At 38.8% G+C, this 16030-nt stretch overlaps 1 protein-coding gene across 3 annotated transcripts in view; it reads left to right on the top strand.

Annotated features, from left to right (window-relative positions):
- The window catches only part of FAM171B (family with sequence similarity 171 member B), a 77809-nt gene that overhangs the window by 52609 nt on the left and 9170 nt on the right, over nt 1-16030 (top strand). The window contains exons 1-5 of one of the 3 annotated variants that reach the window (XM_070071515.1): nt 353-374; nt 1222-1455; nt 6625-6717; nt 9211-9369; nt 14414-14584. In XM_070071515.1, the coding sequence (XP_069927616.1) occupies nt 368-374; nt 1222-1455; nt 6625-6717; nt 9211-9369; nt 14414-14584 (664 nt within the window). In that variant the 5' untranslated portion in view covers nt 353-367. Of the gene's footprint in view, nt 1-352; nt 375-1221; nt 1456-6624; nt 6718-9210; nt 9370-14413; nt 14585-16030 lie in introns of those variants that run through there. The other 2 variants (XM_002712331.5, XM_051849371.2) reach the window with 2 other exon arrangements.

The following is a 16030-nucleotide window of genomic DNA, read 5'->3' as shown; positions in this document are numbered from 1 at the left end:
AACATTATATTACATGTGACAAAAATAAACATGTCCATTTTGGATTATAAAATGTCTTAGATATTTTGTGAATCAAACCCGGTTTCTGAATGTCAAGAGACTTTAGAATGAAGAGGTTAGACTTCAGAAAGTCAAGAGTGTCTTACTTTGGCAAGTGTACTTTCACAAAGATGAAACAGATGGAATGTGTAGGTGTGTGTGCATGTATGTGTGTATGAATTTAGCTTAAGATCTTATCACATATTGAGATTTGTCTATAAATCCAACAGCTCTGAGAATTTCTGAAACTGATATTTGGAGCAGATGAATTGACAGAAATTATCTATTGAATATACTGTTTCTTACTGAATATGCTGCTGGATGAGCCATGGCAGGTACATTTAGTTTCAGTAAGACCAAAGATCAAATTGTACTAGGGACTCCTAATTCCCTCTTCTTTTGGTTCTTTCCAGTCTCTTATGTGGTTTATTATGTCTTAACATATTTTTGGCACTTAACCTTTATCTTTCCTTCACTTTCTCTTGTAAATGATACAGTACCCTATTAAATAAAATAGCCTATATTTATAGTGGTACCCTATATCATGTAAGGTACTTGGTTTAGGAACAAGCAATAGAAACTGACTCTGGCTCTGAGAAATAAAGGGACTTTGTAGGAAGGATTATGATGTGGTTTGCATTAGCAGAGGAGCTGCACTACCCAGCTTTGGGAAGGAGAGGGATCAGGGAGGTGCTGGAAAGCACAGTGGGTAACTGTAGCAGCCGTGGGCTTCTGTGTATCTTTAGGCACATTCCGAAGTCCTGCTAAAATCTGTGTGGCCTACTTTATGCCCGTGGCTCAGTATATTTTGACCAGTCGATGAGGGGCTGGGTGGCTGGGGGACTTTTTTTTTCTTTGAATTGAACAGCAGCTACTTGTTCTCTACATCTTTAAATAGCTTTTTGTATTAGATGGACCTGTTCAAGTACCTTTGGTTTAGAAGCTCATCATGTTCTATAGGTTACAATCTTTTATTTTTTTTATCCAAGTGTAAGATTTCCCATTTGAGTTTGAGACCATCCTTTAATGAACCTCTTTCTTTGTCCACCCATAAATGTGCATTTCCTAACATACAACAGTTTTCTATTGTTATTCAGATGTGCTGAATGATATCCTAAAGTGTAGTGGCCCATAGACTCTAGCATCTAACATGCTGGTTTTTCTGGCTTTTTTCACTTTCAGTGTCCATGTTTATGCTGAAAGTCCAAGTGAATGACATCATCAGTCGTCAGTACCTGAGTCAAGCAGTTGTAGAAGTATTTGTAAACTACACGAAGACAAATTCTACTGTAACTAAAAACAATGGAGCAGTGTTGATAAAAGTACCCTATAAATTAGGACTCAGCTTAACCATTATTGCTTACAAAGATGGTTACGTGTTGACGTCTCTGCCTTGGAAGACTGGAAGAATGCCAAGTAAGCACTTAAATGGGTTTTGCAGCCCCTAAATGTAAATGATTATTTTTTTCTCTGTTTATGATGCCTAAATGATGTGTTCAGAAGGACGTTAGAAGAGCGTGCCATTTTTAAGAAACCATTATCTTAGTCTGGGCTTCTCAGACTGCCATAAACTCAGTAGTTTATAAACAACAGGAATTTATTTTTCATAGTTCTGGAGGCTGAGAAATGCAAGATCTAAGTACCAGCAGATTTGGTGTCTGGCGAGAGCCTGACTTGTGATTTCTAGATTACACCTTCTTCCTGGGGCTTTAATCCATGATAGAAGAGGCCAAGGAGTTCTCTTGAGCCTATTTATAAGGGCACTAATCCCATTCATGAGTGCTCTGCCCTTTTGTCATAATCACTGCCCCAAAAGGCCCCACCTCTTGATACTATACCTTGGAAGTAAGGATTTCAGTGTAAGGATTTTGGGGAAGAAACAAACCTTCTGACCATAGCAATCATGAAGGCATTTTTCCTTTGTAAAATTATTCATTTTCATCTTATTTCAGAAGCAGAGACAGATTTTTTGTCTACTAATTCATTTCTCAAATGTCCATAACAGCTGGGGGCTGGGCCAAGCCAAACCCAAGAGCCAGACCTGAATCTGAGTCTCGTATGGTGTGCATTAGCAGGCATACTGGAATTGGGAGTGGAGCCGGGCCTCAAACCTAGGAGCTGTGGATGCTAGTGTCCCAGTTGGAGTCTTATTTGCTGCACCAAGTGGCTGCCCAGGCCTTTTCCTTCAAAAGAGACTGTTCTTCACTGCCTCCTAGAGTTCAGCTCTGGACAAAGCTTGTCTGCAGGTGCTGCTGCAGGGGCTGGGAACAAGGACTAGTGAGAGGCAGGGTGGGCCAGATGATGAAAGGACATTCTTAGGTTAAACCAGCAGTTTAGATTTCTGTGCTAAATAATAAGGCAGTTATTGTACATTGTTGAGCACAATGAGTGTAGGTTATATGGAAACTGGATTTGCTCAGTACGGTGTAATGAATAAGCCAGCAGCACAGCTAAAGTGAGAACCTGACTAGCAAACTATGGCAGTGCTCTTACCCAGGAAATTCAGCCTGAACCAGAAAGGGAATGAGAAGGACAGGTGAGTGTGAGAGACCTACTGAAGAAGGAATTGGTAGAACTAGTGCAGCTAATTGGATATTGGAAAGGATACCAGAACACAAATTTGACTGGAATTATGATACTTCAGTTATTCAGTCTTTTAAAAAAAAGGATGCTGGTTCTTATTAGGATTTAGATACTTTGTTTGCTTTCACACTGGAAACATTTGAATTCTTAAATAGTTATTTAAATTTAGAATGAGAGAAATAAGATGAAAAGTAAAGACATTCACACAAAACTTTAAGTCATAACTGGAAAAATCACAATAGGATTGCTTGAGGTGAATTCATAACTACTCATTCAGTAAAGTTAGAGAAATAAAGAAGAAACCAAGTAAAATGGTAAAAAAAAAAAGAGATAATAAAGATTAAACTGGATTGACATACATTGGAAAATACTAGGAAGAGATCATTGAAAAAAATCTTTTTTTTTTAACTTTTATTAATGAATATAAATTTCCAAAGTACAGCTTATGGATTACAATGGCCCCCCCCATAATGTCCCTCCCACCCGCAACCCTCCCCTTTCCCTCTCCCTCCCCCCTTCCATTCATATCAAGATTCATTTTCAATTCTCTTTATATACAGAAGATCAGTTTAGCGTATATTAAGTAAAGATTTCAACAGTTTGCACCCACATAGAAACACAAAGTGAAAAATACTGTTTGAGTACTAGTTATAGCATTAAATCACAATGTACAGCACACTAAGGACAGAGATCCTACCTGAGGAGTAAGTGCATAGTGACTCCTGTTGTTTACTTAACAAATTGACACTCTTGTTTATGGCATCAGTAATCACCCTAGGCTCTTGTCATGAGTCACCAAGGCTATGGAAGCCTTTTGAGTTCACCAACTCTGATCATATTTAGACAAGGTCGTAGTCAAAGTGGAAGTTCTCTCCTCCCTTCAGAGAAAGGTACCTCCTTCTTTGATGACCTGTTCTGAAAAAAGTATTTTTTTAAAAAGATTTATTTATTTGAAAGAGTTACACACACACAGAGATCTTCCATCTTCCATCCAATTGTTCACTCCCCAGTTGGCCACAACAGCTGGAGCTGCACCTATCGGAAGCCAGGAGCCAGGAGCTTCTTCCAGGTCTCCTATGTGGGTGCGGGGCCCCGAGGACTTGGGCCATCTTCTACTGCTTTCCCAGGCCATAGCAGAGAGCTGGATTAGAAGTGGAGTAGCTGAGACTCAAACCGGCACCTAAATGGGATGCCTGCACTTCAAGCAGCAGCCTTACCCACTATACCACAGTGCCAGCCCCAAGTCTAGTTTTGTGATATAAAAAAAGTATACGTATATTGGCTAATCTAAATTAAGATGAGGGAAATAAGACAACAAACAAATACATAAAAACTTTTTAAAAAGTGAAGAATGGTCTACACCAGGGACTGATGTTATGGCCTAATTAAGCTGCTGCTTATGACATTGGCATGACGAATGAGATCATGGTTTGAGTCCAGGCTGCTATGCTTCCAGTCCACCTTCCTGCTAATGCACTTGGAAAAGTAGCAGAAGATGGCCTGAGTACTTGGGCCCGTGCTACCAATGTGAGAGTCCAGGATAGAGTTCCATGCTCATGGCTTCAGGCCCTCCCAGAACAGGCAGTTGCACCCATTTGGGGAATGAACCAATGGATGAAAAATTCATTCTCTCTCTCTCTCTCTCTCTCTTTCCGTGTGTGTGTGTGTGTGTGTGTGTGTGTGTGTATCTCACTGTTTCTGTTGATTTGCCTTTCAAAAAACAAATCCTTTAAAAAATGTTTGGCACCAAATCTGATGGCAGTAATCTTAAAATGTTCAATAAAATGAATAGTTTTTTGATATATAAAAGACTTTTGATTTCAGATGACCTAGACCTATAACTGTTGGCTAGAATGTTCTAGGTACAAAAACTTGATTAAATATTATAAAGAAGTACTACAAATCTAGTGTAGCCTTGATTTTATATTAAGAGAACAAATTACAATTACTATGTAATAATAATGACCTGGGTAACAGTTGAAATACGTGTGTCCAAGTCTTCAGCTTTTTCATAAATGCTAACCCCTGCATCCGCTAGTAGTAATCTCTCTCAAAGACAAACATACAAATAAAGTGAATTGACATTTGTGCACCTGGATGTTGATTCCATATTTTTTAAAGAATGAAATGGTAATAGTCTAAATCTATAGTATTATGGCACTGCTTAAGTAAATCTTGCTACTTTACTTTTAAAAAGATTTGTTTATTTGAAATAGTGAAAGAGAGGGAAGGAAGAATGTAGAGAAGGGGAGAGAGAAAGAGATCTTCTATCTGCTGTTTCACTCTCCAGATGGCTACAATGACCTTATCTGGACTAGGACAAAGCCAGGAGCTAGGAGCCTCTTCTGGGTCTCCCATGTGGGTGGCAGGGGCCCAAGTACATGGGTCATGTTGTGTTGCCAGGCCATTAGTTTGGAGCTGGATCAGAAGTGGAGCAGCTGGGACATGAACCAGTGCCTATAAGGAGTGCGGCATCACAGTCCATGGCTTTACTTGATACGCCACAATGTTGGCCCCAAATGAAATATATGTCCTTAAAATGTTAAGAGTTTCTAATGAGAAACATATTTTTGAGAATGTAAAAATAGTCACTATATAGTCATACTCTGTATTTTTAAAAATCATTGGCTATTTACATTAAAATATTAATAGTTGGTGATATTGTGAAAATCGTTTTTTTATTCTTTTCTGTATATCTCAGCTTTTTCCAAGTTAACATTGTATCTTTTCAATAAATAGAAAAAATTCTAAGTAATAAGAAATATGAATGTTTTAGTGAGGTTCCAAAAGATTTTCCTAGGTTTTAATTGCTGATAAAGCTATCTGGCTGTCGTTGAAAGTCCAAATATGAAATAATGCCCTACTTGTAATCATTCTGAGGTCCATCCTAAGATCCCACCACTGTCTCCCCAATTGAATATATTAGTCTAAATGTTAATATATTCTGATAGTGAAATTACCTATTAATTTGGTCATTATTTTTTCCCTTGGAAACAAGAAGTATGTTTTACTTCCAGTCATTGCATGCTTTTTGTATGTACTCTTTCTCCTATTTTCTTTAAAGGTCTTTGAAATATCTCAAATTATTAAAGATATTTCCATGCAGATGTGCTTTTTTTTTCCCCATAAGAGGTTTGAAGATACTATGCTATTTCTGTTCAGTTTAAATATTTACATATCATAGAAGAGAAATATGAGAAATCATGCTTTAGGCAACTCCCCAAAATTATTTTTCTTTTGTAGGATTGGTAAGTTGATTTGATTAGTTCCTCAATTATAAAGCCATCTTTTTCCTAGCTTCTTGATTAAGATCTTGAAATGATTAGCCATCTTTCAAATGATCTTCTTATTCTATCAGTTATTTTATGTGCCTGTTCTTGTTGACAGGTTCAGCCTCACTCTGTGTCACTACTAAAGGGAGTGCATCGCTCTTTGTGGTATACTCTTTCTTCCTCTGCCAGCTCTGAGTCCACTTGGGAAATCACATCATGTGTAGAAGGGCACTGTGCTCTTATATAGGAAATTAAAAAGTGAAGAGTGGATGTAGTTCATCTAGATAACCTGGGATCGTGGAGCTGAGAAACTTAAACTTCAGAAGTGAATAACAAGTAACAATTAAGTAAAGAAAAACCAGAAGTTTATTCAAGCATTTAACTTAATATTTATATCTGGGGTTAGTAATGGAACATCATTAGTCATGTTGGTACGAACTACCATTTGAAGTAGAAAATATTAATGAATCTTTTTTCTTTCCATATTTTATATGTGGTGTCTTCAAAAAGAATGGAAATGCATTTTGTGAGAAAACTATGCATGCATTTCAAATTTTTGCATCAAAATACTTATTCTAATTGAGAAATCTTGAAATCCCTTCATGATCATTATTCCCTTGTTTTATTTTTGCCATCAAGTTTTCCACTTCTCAGGACTTGTTGTGAAAGAATTGTATTTGTCCTATTTATTTCCTTGTATTGCATATACTAATTGTGTTATGTTTCATAGTATATTCATCAGTTACACTTTCACTGTTCCCGCAAAGTCAAGCAAATATATGGCTATTTGAAGACACTGTTTTAATTACTGGAAAATTAGCAGGTAAGTACAGTATTTCTTACTCGGTAAATAACTGCTGCTTGTCATAATGATCTTGGATAGATCCTCATGAGCTGCAAGTTGGTGTGTGAAAGTGTCGCTTGACAGAGCTTGCATCTCTCTTTACCTTTTTTCTATGTTACTGTGCTTTTTCACTAAGGAGCTAATGTTGATTATGAGCTGGGAGATACCTAAATTTATCATTATTAGTATTGACTACAAGTTGATCAAACCACTTTTTATTTTACTATCAAGCGAAGAATTTATATGTAGTGGGAATTATTTTCTCCTTTGTTCTTTTTGTCCCTCATATAGGAGTTTTAAAATGCTTTTATTTGAAATGTGGAGACAGGGAGATCTTCCATTTGCTGGTTCACATCCTAAATGCCTGCAACAGCCAGGGCTGGGCCAGATCAAGCCAGGAGCCTAGAACTTGAACTGGACCTCCCACATGTGTGGCAGGGACCCAAGCATTTGAGCCATCACCTGCAGCCTCCCAGGGTGCACACTGGGAAGAAGCTGAGATTGGAGTGGAGTCAGGACTCAAACCCAGCACTCTGATACGTGATGTGGGCATCACAGCTGCAGTTTACCTGCTGAGCCTGATGCCCATGAACCACCCTCTCCCCGCACCCTGCAAGTAGGGAGTTCCGACTGTGGAAAGTACTGGACAAACTTCTGCTGTCCTTCCTACATCTCAGCTTCATTGGGCTTCAGTGGTTGGTGAAATTGGGAAAAAGGCAACATAGATTGCTTAGAACCTTGGGGTTTTTTAATTGCATGTCTTTCCCTTGTTACTTGCTACATTAATCTCACTGCCTGTCTGGGAGAGGCCCGAGATTTCGCTGGGTAAGGATCTGCTTGTGGGACATGCATTTCCCTGATTGCATACACATCCTAAGGAACTTAGTGCAGAAAGCCTTGTTCTGGGTGTTGGTTCAAGCTGGGTCTTCCGGTGTCATGTTACCAACCCTGAAGATGGCAATTTCATTTCTACCTCACCTATACCCACACCATAATTTGTGCCTAGGAGGAACCCCAGTATTCTGTGACTCCTTAAGATTTAGTGACAACAGTTTACTTTTGTTTGTTTTACATTGGTAAATTTTGTTAGATTTAAAACAATGCAAATGACTGGTAAAAGAAAATCCTCAAGATAGTAAGACAGGCATAGTAAAAAGAACAGTTTATGAGAATTCTTTTCAATTTTATAAGCTGTTCTATTTGTCCCTAAAATATTGAAACAAAAAACTTTAATGCATGGTCCTTGTGGCCCATCAGGTTAATGTGGATTAATCAGGATTAATCAGTATGTCAGCACCCCCACCAGAGTACTGGTTTGAGACCGGTTGCTCTGCTTCCCATCCTGATCCAGTTCCCTGCTGATGCACCTGGGAAGCATCCGATGATGGCTCAAGTACTCGAGTTCCTGGTTCCAGGCTAAATCCTATACCAGCCCTAGCTGTTGTGACTATCTGGGGAGTGACCCCTTGGATGGAAGTCTCATTCATTCATATTCTCATTCTCTCTCTCTCTCTCTCTCTCTCAAATAAATTAAAGAAAATTACCTATGGCTTGATTAATCTTACAGTAATCTACTGAGTGAAGCTGTAGAATGTCTTACTCTGAAATGCCTTGGTAAAATTCGAGGCACTTCTTTTGCTTATCTGTGGCAGAATGGCGGATATGCAATAGTGTGTAGAAGAATGTGAAATGCTAGGAACCACATGTCTGCAGAGAGAGATACATTTGATGTTGCTGGGGCTTTAATGAAATTAGATTTTTCCACTGCTCCTCTTTAGTTTTTTATTTGTTCTGACACATCCCTATCGCTGACTGGCTTCTTCAAACCCCACAGAAAATCCTAGTTTCTGCTTAAATGCATGCATGGATCAGTATGAAATGGCCTGGACCATTCCTTTGCCATTGTACCAAGCAGTGGTGAGTGCACATTGGTCTAGACAGTACTGACCATGCCTTGGGTTGTGCCCGTGAGAATCCTAAGTCCTCCTGATGTCTCAGGTTATTTGTACTGTATTGTTTCTCTCTGAGGTGACTCTCTGGTAAGGCCATGTGGGTGAGGATGATATATCTGATGATGAGGAATCTTCCCACAGAAGGATACATCCTCACTTCCACAAAATATTTGATTAAAAGAAACTCAGTTTGTACAGTGAAAATGTGTTAGGCCTGGGTATGGACGTATTTGTGGTCAAAGTAGTAGAGGAAATTGGAAATGTTAGGAATGTGTAAGCCCATACAGAAGTTTACACAGAAGTTCAGCTAGCAAATAAACTCTGGCAGAATTAAGCAGTCTTCAGTACAAAGGTGCCTTGTGTGATCTAAAGGAGGGGAACTTTCTTATTTAGTTATGAATTTAAAATATTATATGAGCAAATGTTTGTCATTCCGAAATTTTAAAATAATTATAACTGCTTGCTTTTGCTTAGTGTGCATTTGTTTTGTCTGTTTGCTAATGTGGTTTCCTTTTTTCAGATGCCAAATCTCAACCAAGTGTTCAGTTTTCAAAAGCCTTAATTAAACTTCCTGATAACCATCATATTAGCAATGTTACTGGCTATCTTACAGTTCTACAACAGTTTCTAAAAGTGGATAATTTTCTGTACTCAACTGGAATTACTCTCAGTAAACCAGGTATCATCTAATTTTACATAATTTAATCAACTTTGTAAGCAGTAGTATATAAATCTTTAGATGGGTAGGTATTTAAGCTTTGGAGAATAAATGACATTTTTGAAATACAAATCTGGTTATTAAGATGTTTATAAGCAAGTCCTCCTTGTATAGTGATACATTACTTTGAAATAATGGAAATTTCACTTTACTTAATTTGATAAATCTCATTTGATCCAAAGCAGGAAAGCATAGTATAGAAAACGTTGATTACCTTTATATATGGAAATTGTGTTTAAAGAAGCTTATATGCTTTAATAATTTGAGTTATTGATTCTTATAAGTGGCAATGATTGAGATATAAAAATTATTTTTATAGATTTGGATAAAATACTATATTAACTTTTTAAAAATGATTTATTTATTTGAGTTGTGCAGAGAGAGAGAGAGGTCTTCCATCCGCTGGTTCATTTCCCAGTTGGCCACAACAGCTAGAGCTGTGCCAATCTGAAGCCAGGCGCTTCTTCCGGGTCTCCCACATGGGTGCAGGGGCCCAAGGACTTGGGCTTTACCACTATGCCACAGTGCTGGCCCCATGTTTTTATCTTGATATATAGTTGATATTTTCTGAGTAAAAACTTAATATATCTGTTTCATAATCAACAGCTCTAATATATAAAACTTTCATTACTTAGAAGTTAAGGGAATGAAGGGACTTTGCATTTATTCAAGAGTACACATAGAATAAAAATGTCCTATATTCACTTAGCACATCTACAGTTGCTTCATCATTTCTACCACTTGTTACAGTATAACTAAAGTTACACTATTTAAAAATCACCTTGGACAATGTATAATAGCCAGAAATGAGAGTAGTAGAATAAATATATATTTGGTTAGATACTTTTTTTTTTTTTTTTTTTTTTTTTGGACAGGCAGTGTTAGAGAGAAAGGTCTTCCTTTTTCCGTTGGTTGACACCCCCCCCCCCCCCACCAAGTGGCCGCTATGGCCGGCGCGCTGTGCCGATCCAAAGCCAGGAGCCAGGTGCTTCCTCCTGGTCTCCCATGCGGGTGCAGGGCCCAAGGACCTGGGCCATCCTCCACTGCACTCCCGGGCCACAGCAGAGTTGGACTGGAAGAGGAGCAACCGGGACTAGAACCCAGGGTGATGGCGCCGCAGGTGGAGGATTAGCCTTAGTGAGCTGGGGCGCTGGCCTAGATATTGTTTAACCTGCAGTTAGCTGATACTGTCAGCCATATGGTCCTTGCTCTTTTGTTACAAAGGGGTGTTTCCTACTGCTCACATCTATGACTGCCTATGGGCATTCCCTGGTAGGTTTGGCTCTTAACATGGGACAAGCCTTCATCCAGTGACAGTCAAGGGTTGGTCCATAGATTCCTTGCTTTGGCTTCAAATCTGAGCCAGCTTCTCTCCTCCATGGCACTGGATTGGAGTTTCTACAGCCACTCCCTTAGTAGAAGGTGCTTCCTGAGCTTGCCTCCCAAATAACATGTACTCTAATTCTCTCAGGGTCTGCTTCTTGAGGGAGCTAATCTAGAATGCCTACTAGGAGCTTCCAGATGTAACTTAAAGGATGTTCAAAACAGAAACAAAAGAATGGTGCTAACGTATGCATCCATAAATGAAGCACCTGTTACGCTGGAGGACATTCATGGATAAGACTCGTTAGATTGAGTGGGAAGGGGTCACAAGCTCTGTCCTTTCCCCAACATTCTTCTACAAACCACACAACTTTGGGACTATTCATTAAAATTTTTGATTACCCAGAGAATGCTACTATCTTTTAACAAGTTCTAGAGCAGTGCTGCCCAATGGGAATGTTCTGTCCAGTATGCTGTCCACTAGCCACGTGGGACCCTGGAGCTCTTGAAATATGACTGGTACATTGAGGAGCTTGATGAAAGCTAAATTTTAATAGCCACATGCAGCTTGTGGCCTCTGTTGGATTTCGTATTCCATAGTCCTGGAGTTGTGTGAGTATGAAAGTGTTCTTTTAGGAACATTTCCCCATCCTCCTCATTGTATTGGCCTTTTCTTTTTCTCGCCCCTTCTTGGAGTGTGCTTTATCTAAAATGATGGGTTATCAGTCTGCAGTTTGTGAAGCCATAAACTTCATGGAGCTGATGGGGGAGATGGAAGGAGGCGCTTGGGGAAGCTAGATGCTGGGTTTTACCGAATAGTTTGATATATTGTAGGTATTTAGCAGACTATGTAAAAACTTGTGTTTACACTGGATTACTTACTGGTATATTTGTCTACAAAATATGCATGACATTAATTTGTTCATTTGATATTAGTATCTAAGGAGTTTCCCGGCTAGTTCTCAAAGTGGACATTGTCTGTTAGCCAGTAGTTGCTGAGATAACTGAAAACATATGCCGAATGACAGTGCTAGTGATAACAGGAACTCCTTTTCTACACTGCCACCTCCCTGCCTCTCTGCATCTGCCAGGATCACTCCTTCCCTTCCTTCCTTCTTTCCTTTATTTATTTGAAAGTCAGAGTTAGAGAGAGTGGGAGAGAGAGGTATCTTCTATTTGCTGGTTCACTCCCCAGATTTTTACGAGGGCTGAGCCAGGCTGAAGCCAGGAGCTTCTTCTGGTCTCCTACTTGAGTGGCTCAGGCACTTGAGCCATCTTCACTGTTTTTTCAGGCCATTAGCAGGGAGCTGGATTGGAGGTGGAACAGCCAGGACATGATCTGGTGCCCATGAGGGATTGCCAACATTGCAGGCCATGGGTGGCTTTACCTGCTACATCATAATGCCAGCCCCCCAGGATCACTCTTGATGTGAGGTCTTTGAACTTATTTCTCCCATCTGTAAAGTTCTTTTGAGGTCTTTGCACAGATGGTTTCTTTGCATTTGGCTGCAGCTCAAATGTGCATTTCTCCAAGAGGAGGCCTTCTTTGTTTTTCTAGATTGTCAATACCTACACACACACCCTCTCCACCTGAATGTAAGTACATGGCAATGTGTAAAGAAATGGGGGGGAAGGGCTGAGGGGTTAGGATTTTTGAGAATCAGTGAGGACTACAGAAAAAAATATTGCAGACAATATAAGAGATCATGTACTTATTGTATTTTAGGAGCCCATATGATTACATTGGGCCAGTTAGGACTTTAAAATATGTTAAATGATTGAATAGCACTGTAACTCTTTGAGGACAAAAGTTTCAAGATTTGGACAAGAAGCAAATTATGTATACAAAGTATACTTTCTCTAACTGATTAATATGTTAGTAAATTACTCATAAAATCTAAAATTATTAAATTACTCCTAGAAATCAACATTATAATTAAAAATTATCTATAGCTACATTTTATTGTAAATATTCTGGTACATATAACTTTGCTTGAAATTGATAATATTTCAAAAATAAGAGAATCATCTACTGTTTTTTTAAATAACAAATCTCTAACTCCTGATATTTAAGGAAGCATAGTATAAATTATATGATCAAATCTTTAAAATCTTAGGCAAAACAGTATAATTTTTCTAGTAATCTTTTCTCCTATTTTCAAGCTTTGAAGTCTAATACAGTGTGATATTAGTATTGAAGTCTTCTTTCAGTTATATTGTGTTTATCAAATAATATTACATAATGATTTTATTTTATTTGATTGCCAAGCCTATATGTTAAACTGTCCTGGTGGTAATGATACCAATTAAGAAGCAGGTATTCCATAACAAGTACCTGGGTTCAGTTCCTGGCTTCAGTTCCTGGATCCAGTTCTGTGCTGATGCAGATCCTTGGAGGTAGCAGTGATGGCTCAAGTAATTGGGTCCCTGCCAGCCACCTGAGAGAACTTGAGTTCCTGTTTTACAGTTCAATTTGACCTATCTTGATTAATGTAGGCATTTGGGGAATGACTGAGTGGTAGCCCTGTGTGATAAACCATTTCTTTTAAATTGCACTTTGATTTGGAACGCTTCTTACAGAAGACATAGAGCTAGTGTGTTGGTTCTAGCACTCACTGAAGCGAGTGATCTTGGGTGAAATAGGGCCAGATGTAGCAGATCTGCATCTGCATTGATATGACACTACTGAGAGATGGTTTTTTTTTTTTTTTTTTTTTTTTTTTTTTTTTTTTTGGACAGGCAGAGTGGACAGTGAGAGAGACAGAGAGAAAGGTCTTCCTTTGCCGTTGGTTCACCCTCCAATGGCCGCCGCGGCCAGCGCGCTGCGGCCGGCGCACCGCGCTGATCCGGTGGCAGGAGCCAGGAGCCAGGTGCTTTTTCCTGGTCTCCCATGGGGTGCAGGGCCCAAGCACCTGGGCCATCCTCCACTGCACTCCCTGGCCACAGCAGAGGGCTGGCCTGGAAGAGGGGCAACCGGGACAGAATCCGGCGCCCCGACCGGGACTAGAACCCGGTGTGCCGGCGCCGCTAGGCGGAGGATTAGCCTAGTGAGCCGCGGCGCCGGCCCGAGAGATGGTTTTTTTGATTGTTGGTTTTTAGATTTTTAAACATTGAATTAAATTCTGGTGCTCTTAAATGACTGACAGCATTAGATAAATTAGGCTAAAATTTATTTGTCAGTGTTTCATTGTAGAGCTCATAATTAAGAAATATTTTGAAATAACATTTAAGAAACACTTAATATGGGGCCAGCGCTGTCATGTAGTGAGTAAAGCCACTGCCTGCAGTGCCAGCTTCCTATATGGGTGCTGTTTCGAGACCTGGCTGCTGCACTTACAATCCAGCTATCTGCTATGACCTGGGGAAGCAGTAGAGGATGGTACAAGTGCTTGGGCCCCTGCACCCAAGTGGGAGACATTGAAGAAGCTCCTAGATCTTGGCCACTGCAGCCATTTGGGAAGTGAACCAATGGATAGAGAATCTCTCTCTGTAACTCTGCCTTTCAAATAAAGCTTTAAAAAAAGGTTTTTAAAAAAGAAATACTTAATATGGATCCAGTAACTACTTGGTATTAAAATGGATAACCATAGGTTAAATACTTATATAACTAGATATTGCAGACCCATTATTATGAAATTATAACCTCGGTTTACATTTTATTATAATAAACTGATCTCTTTAGGTTTTGAAAACATTGAATTGACTCCTCTTGCTGCGATATGTGTGAAAATATATTCTGGAGGAAAAGAATTAAAGGTTGATGGCCCTATTCAAATTTCTCTTCCACTTCTACATACAAATGATATAAGTGTGGGGGATCGCATACCTGCTTGGACATTGGATATGAACACAGGTGAGTTAAATAGGTGAAAGTATTTTGTTTAAATATTTGGATATTTTATCTAAGAGTGTTGCAGCTACAGTTTTTCAGTAATGTTAAAATTTTATGTATTTTGTTAGTGACAAAATTGTTTTCACTTTGATGAATATAGTACAACTATGGGGAAAAATTTAATAACAATTCATTATGTCTTTTAAAAATAGCATTTGAGCCAGGACCAGCATTGTGGGTAAAGCTGATACCTGCAATGCTGGCATCTCATATAGGTGCCACTTTCTGTCCTGACTGTTCCATATCCTATCCAGCTGCCTGCTAATGGCCTGGGAAAAGTAGCAGCAGATGTCCCAAGTGCCTGGGTCCCTGCTACCCATCCTGGCTCTTGGCTTTGACCTGGCCCATTTCTAGCCATTGCAGCCATCTGGGAAGTGAACGAGTGGATGGAAGATCTCTATGTGTCTCTTCTTCCCTCTTTGTAACTCTAACTTTCAAATAAATAAATAGATCTTTTTTAGAAAGATAATATCACTGCTACTTATTGGCAAGGGAATACAGTCTAATATTATTGCTATTGTAAATCATTAGAGTAAGAGCATGATCTGTTTATGGAAGTATGGTTTTGAGCAAGTCATATAAGTTACCTGGATTTTAGCTTTCCAATTTGTTGAATGACAGAGATGTTTCACAGCATTTTAAGGAGAATAGCTGCTGTTTTGAGGTCTGGTTTCTGATTGTTCCTCCTGGCAAGCACCTTTGCATGTAACTTTCAGTGATAATATTTTTGAATTGGCTTATCACATTTACAGTATTTTAATTTTAAAGTGACTGCACTTACGCATTATTTAACAGTGGAGGTTCAGTCTGAACACATCATTAGGTGACTTTGTCATTGTGTACATTTAATGTAAAGTAACTATGATGTAAGCAGGTGATATAATCCAAGGGGAGCACAATTGTAAATGTGGTCTGTGTTTGACCAAAATGTTGTGTGGCACATTTAAAAGCAGTAGAGTGAATTATTGCCATCATGTCAAATTCTCCACCTTACTAAAAATACTGTTTTACATATTGTAGATAATTGACTATTACAAATCAATAAGCCAGAATACAAACATATACAGTAAGGCTGTGAGCAGCTTTGTTATGCTATTTATACATAAAATTTCATATATGGTATGGGTTTTACTGAATTCTTCTTTCCATAGATGGCAAAATTTTATTGGTTTAGATAGCATTTTCTGAAAGTTTAAAAATATCTAGGCCCAAAACAACTATACTAATAGTACTAGAGTAGTGTTTGACAAATAAAAAATTTCAATAAGATTTTTAAATATGATTATAAAACACATATTGTGAGAGTTTAATCAAAATCTCAGAACAACCAATATGAATTGGGATTTTACTACTTACACCCTTAAATGTTTAAACATGGAGCCTGCACTGTGATGTAGTCTGCCTGTG

Source organism: Oryctolagus cuniculus, chromosome 3, assembly GCF_964237555.1.
Source record: "Oryctolagus cuniculus chromosome 3, mOryCun1.1, whole genome shotgun sequence".
NCBI lineage: Eukaryota > Metazoa > Chordata > Mammalia > Lagomorpha > Leporidae > Oryctolagus > Oryctolagus cuniculus.
This window is presented reverse-complemented; position numbering and strand designations above follow the sequence as displayed.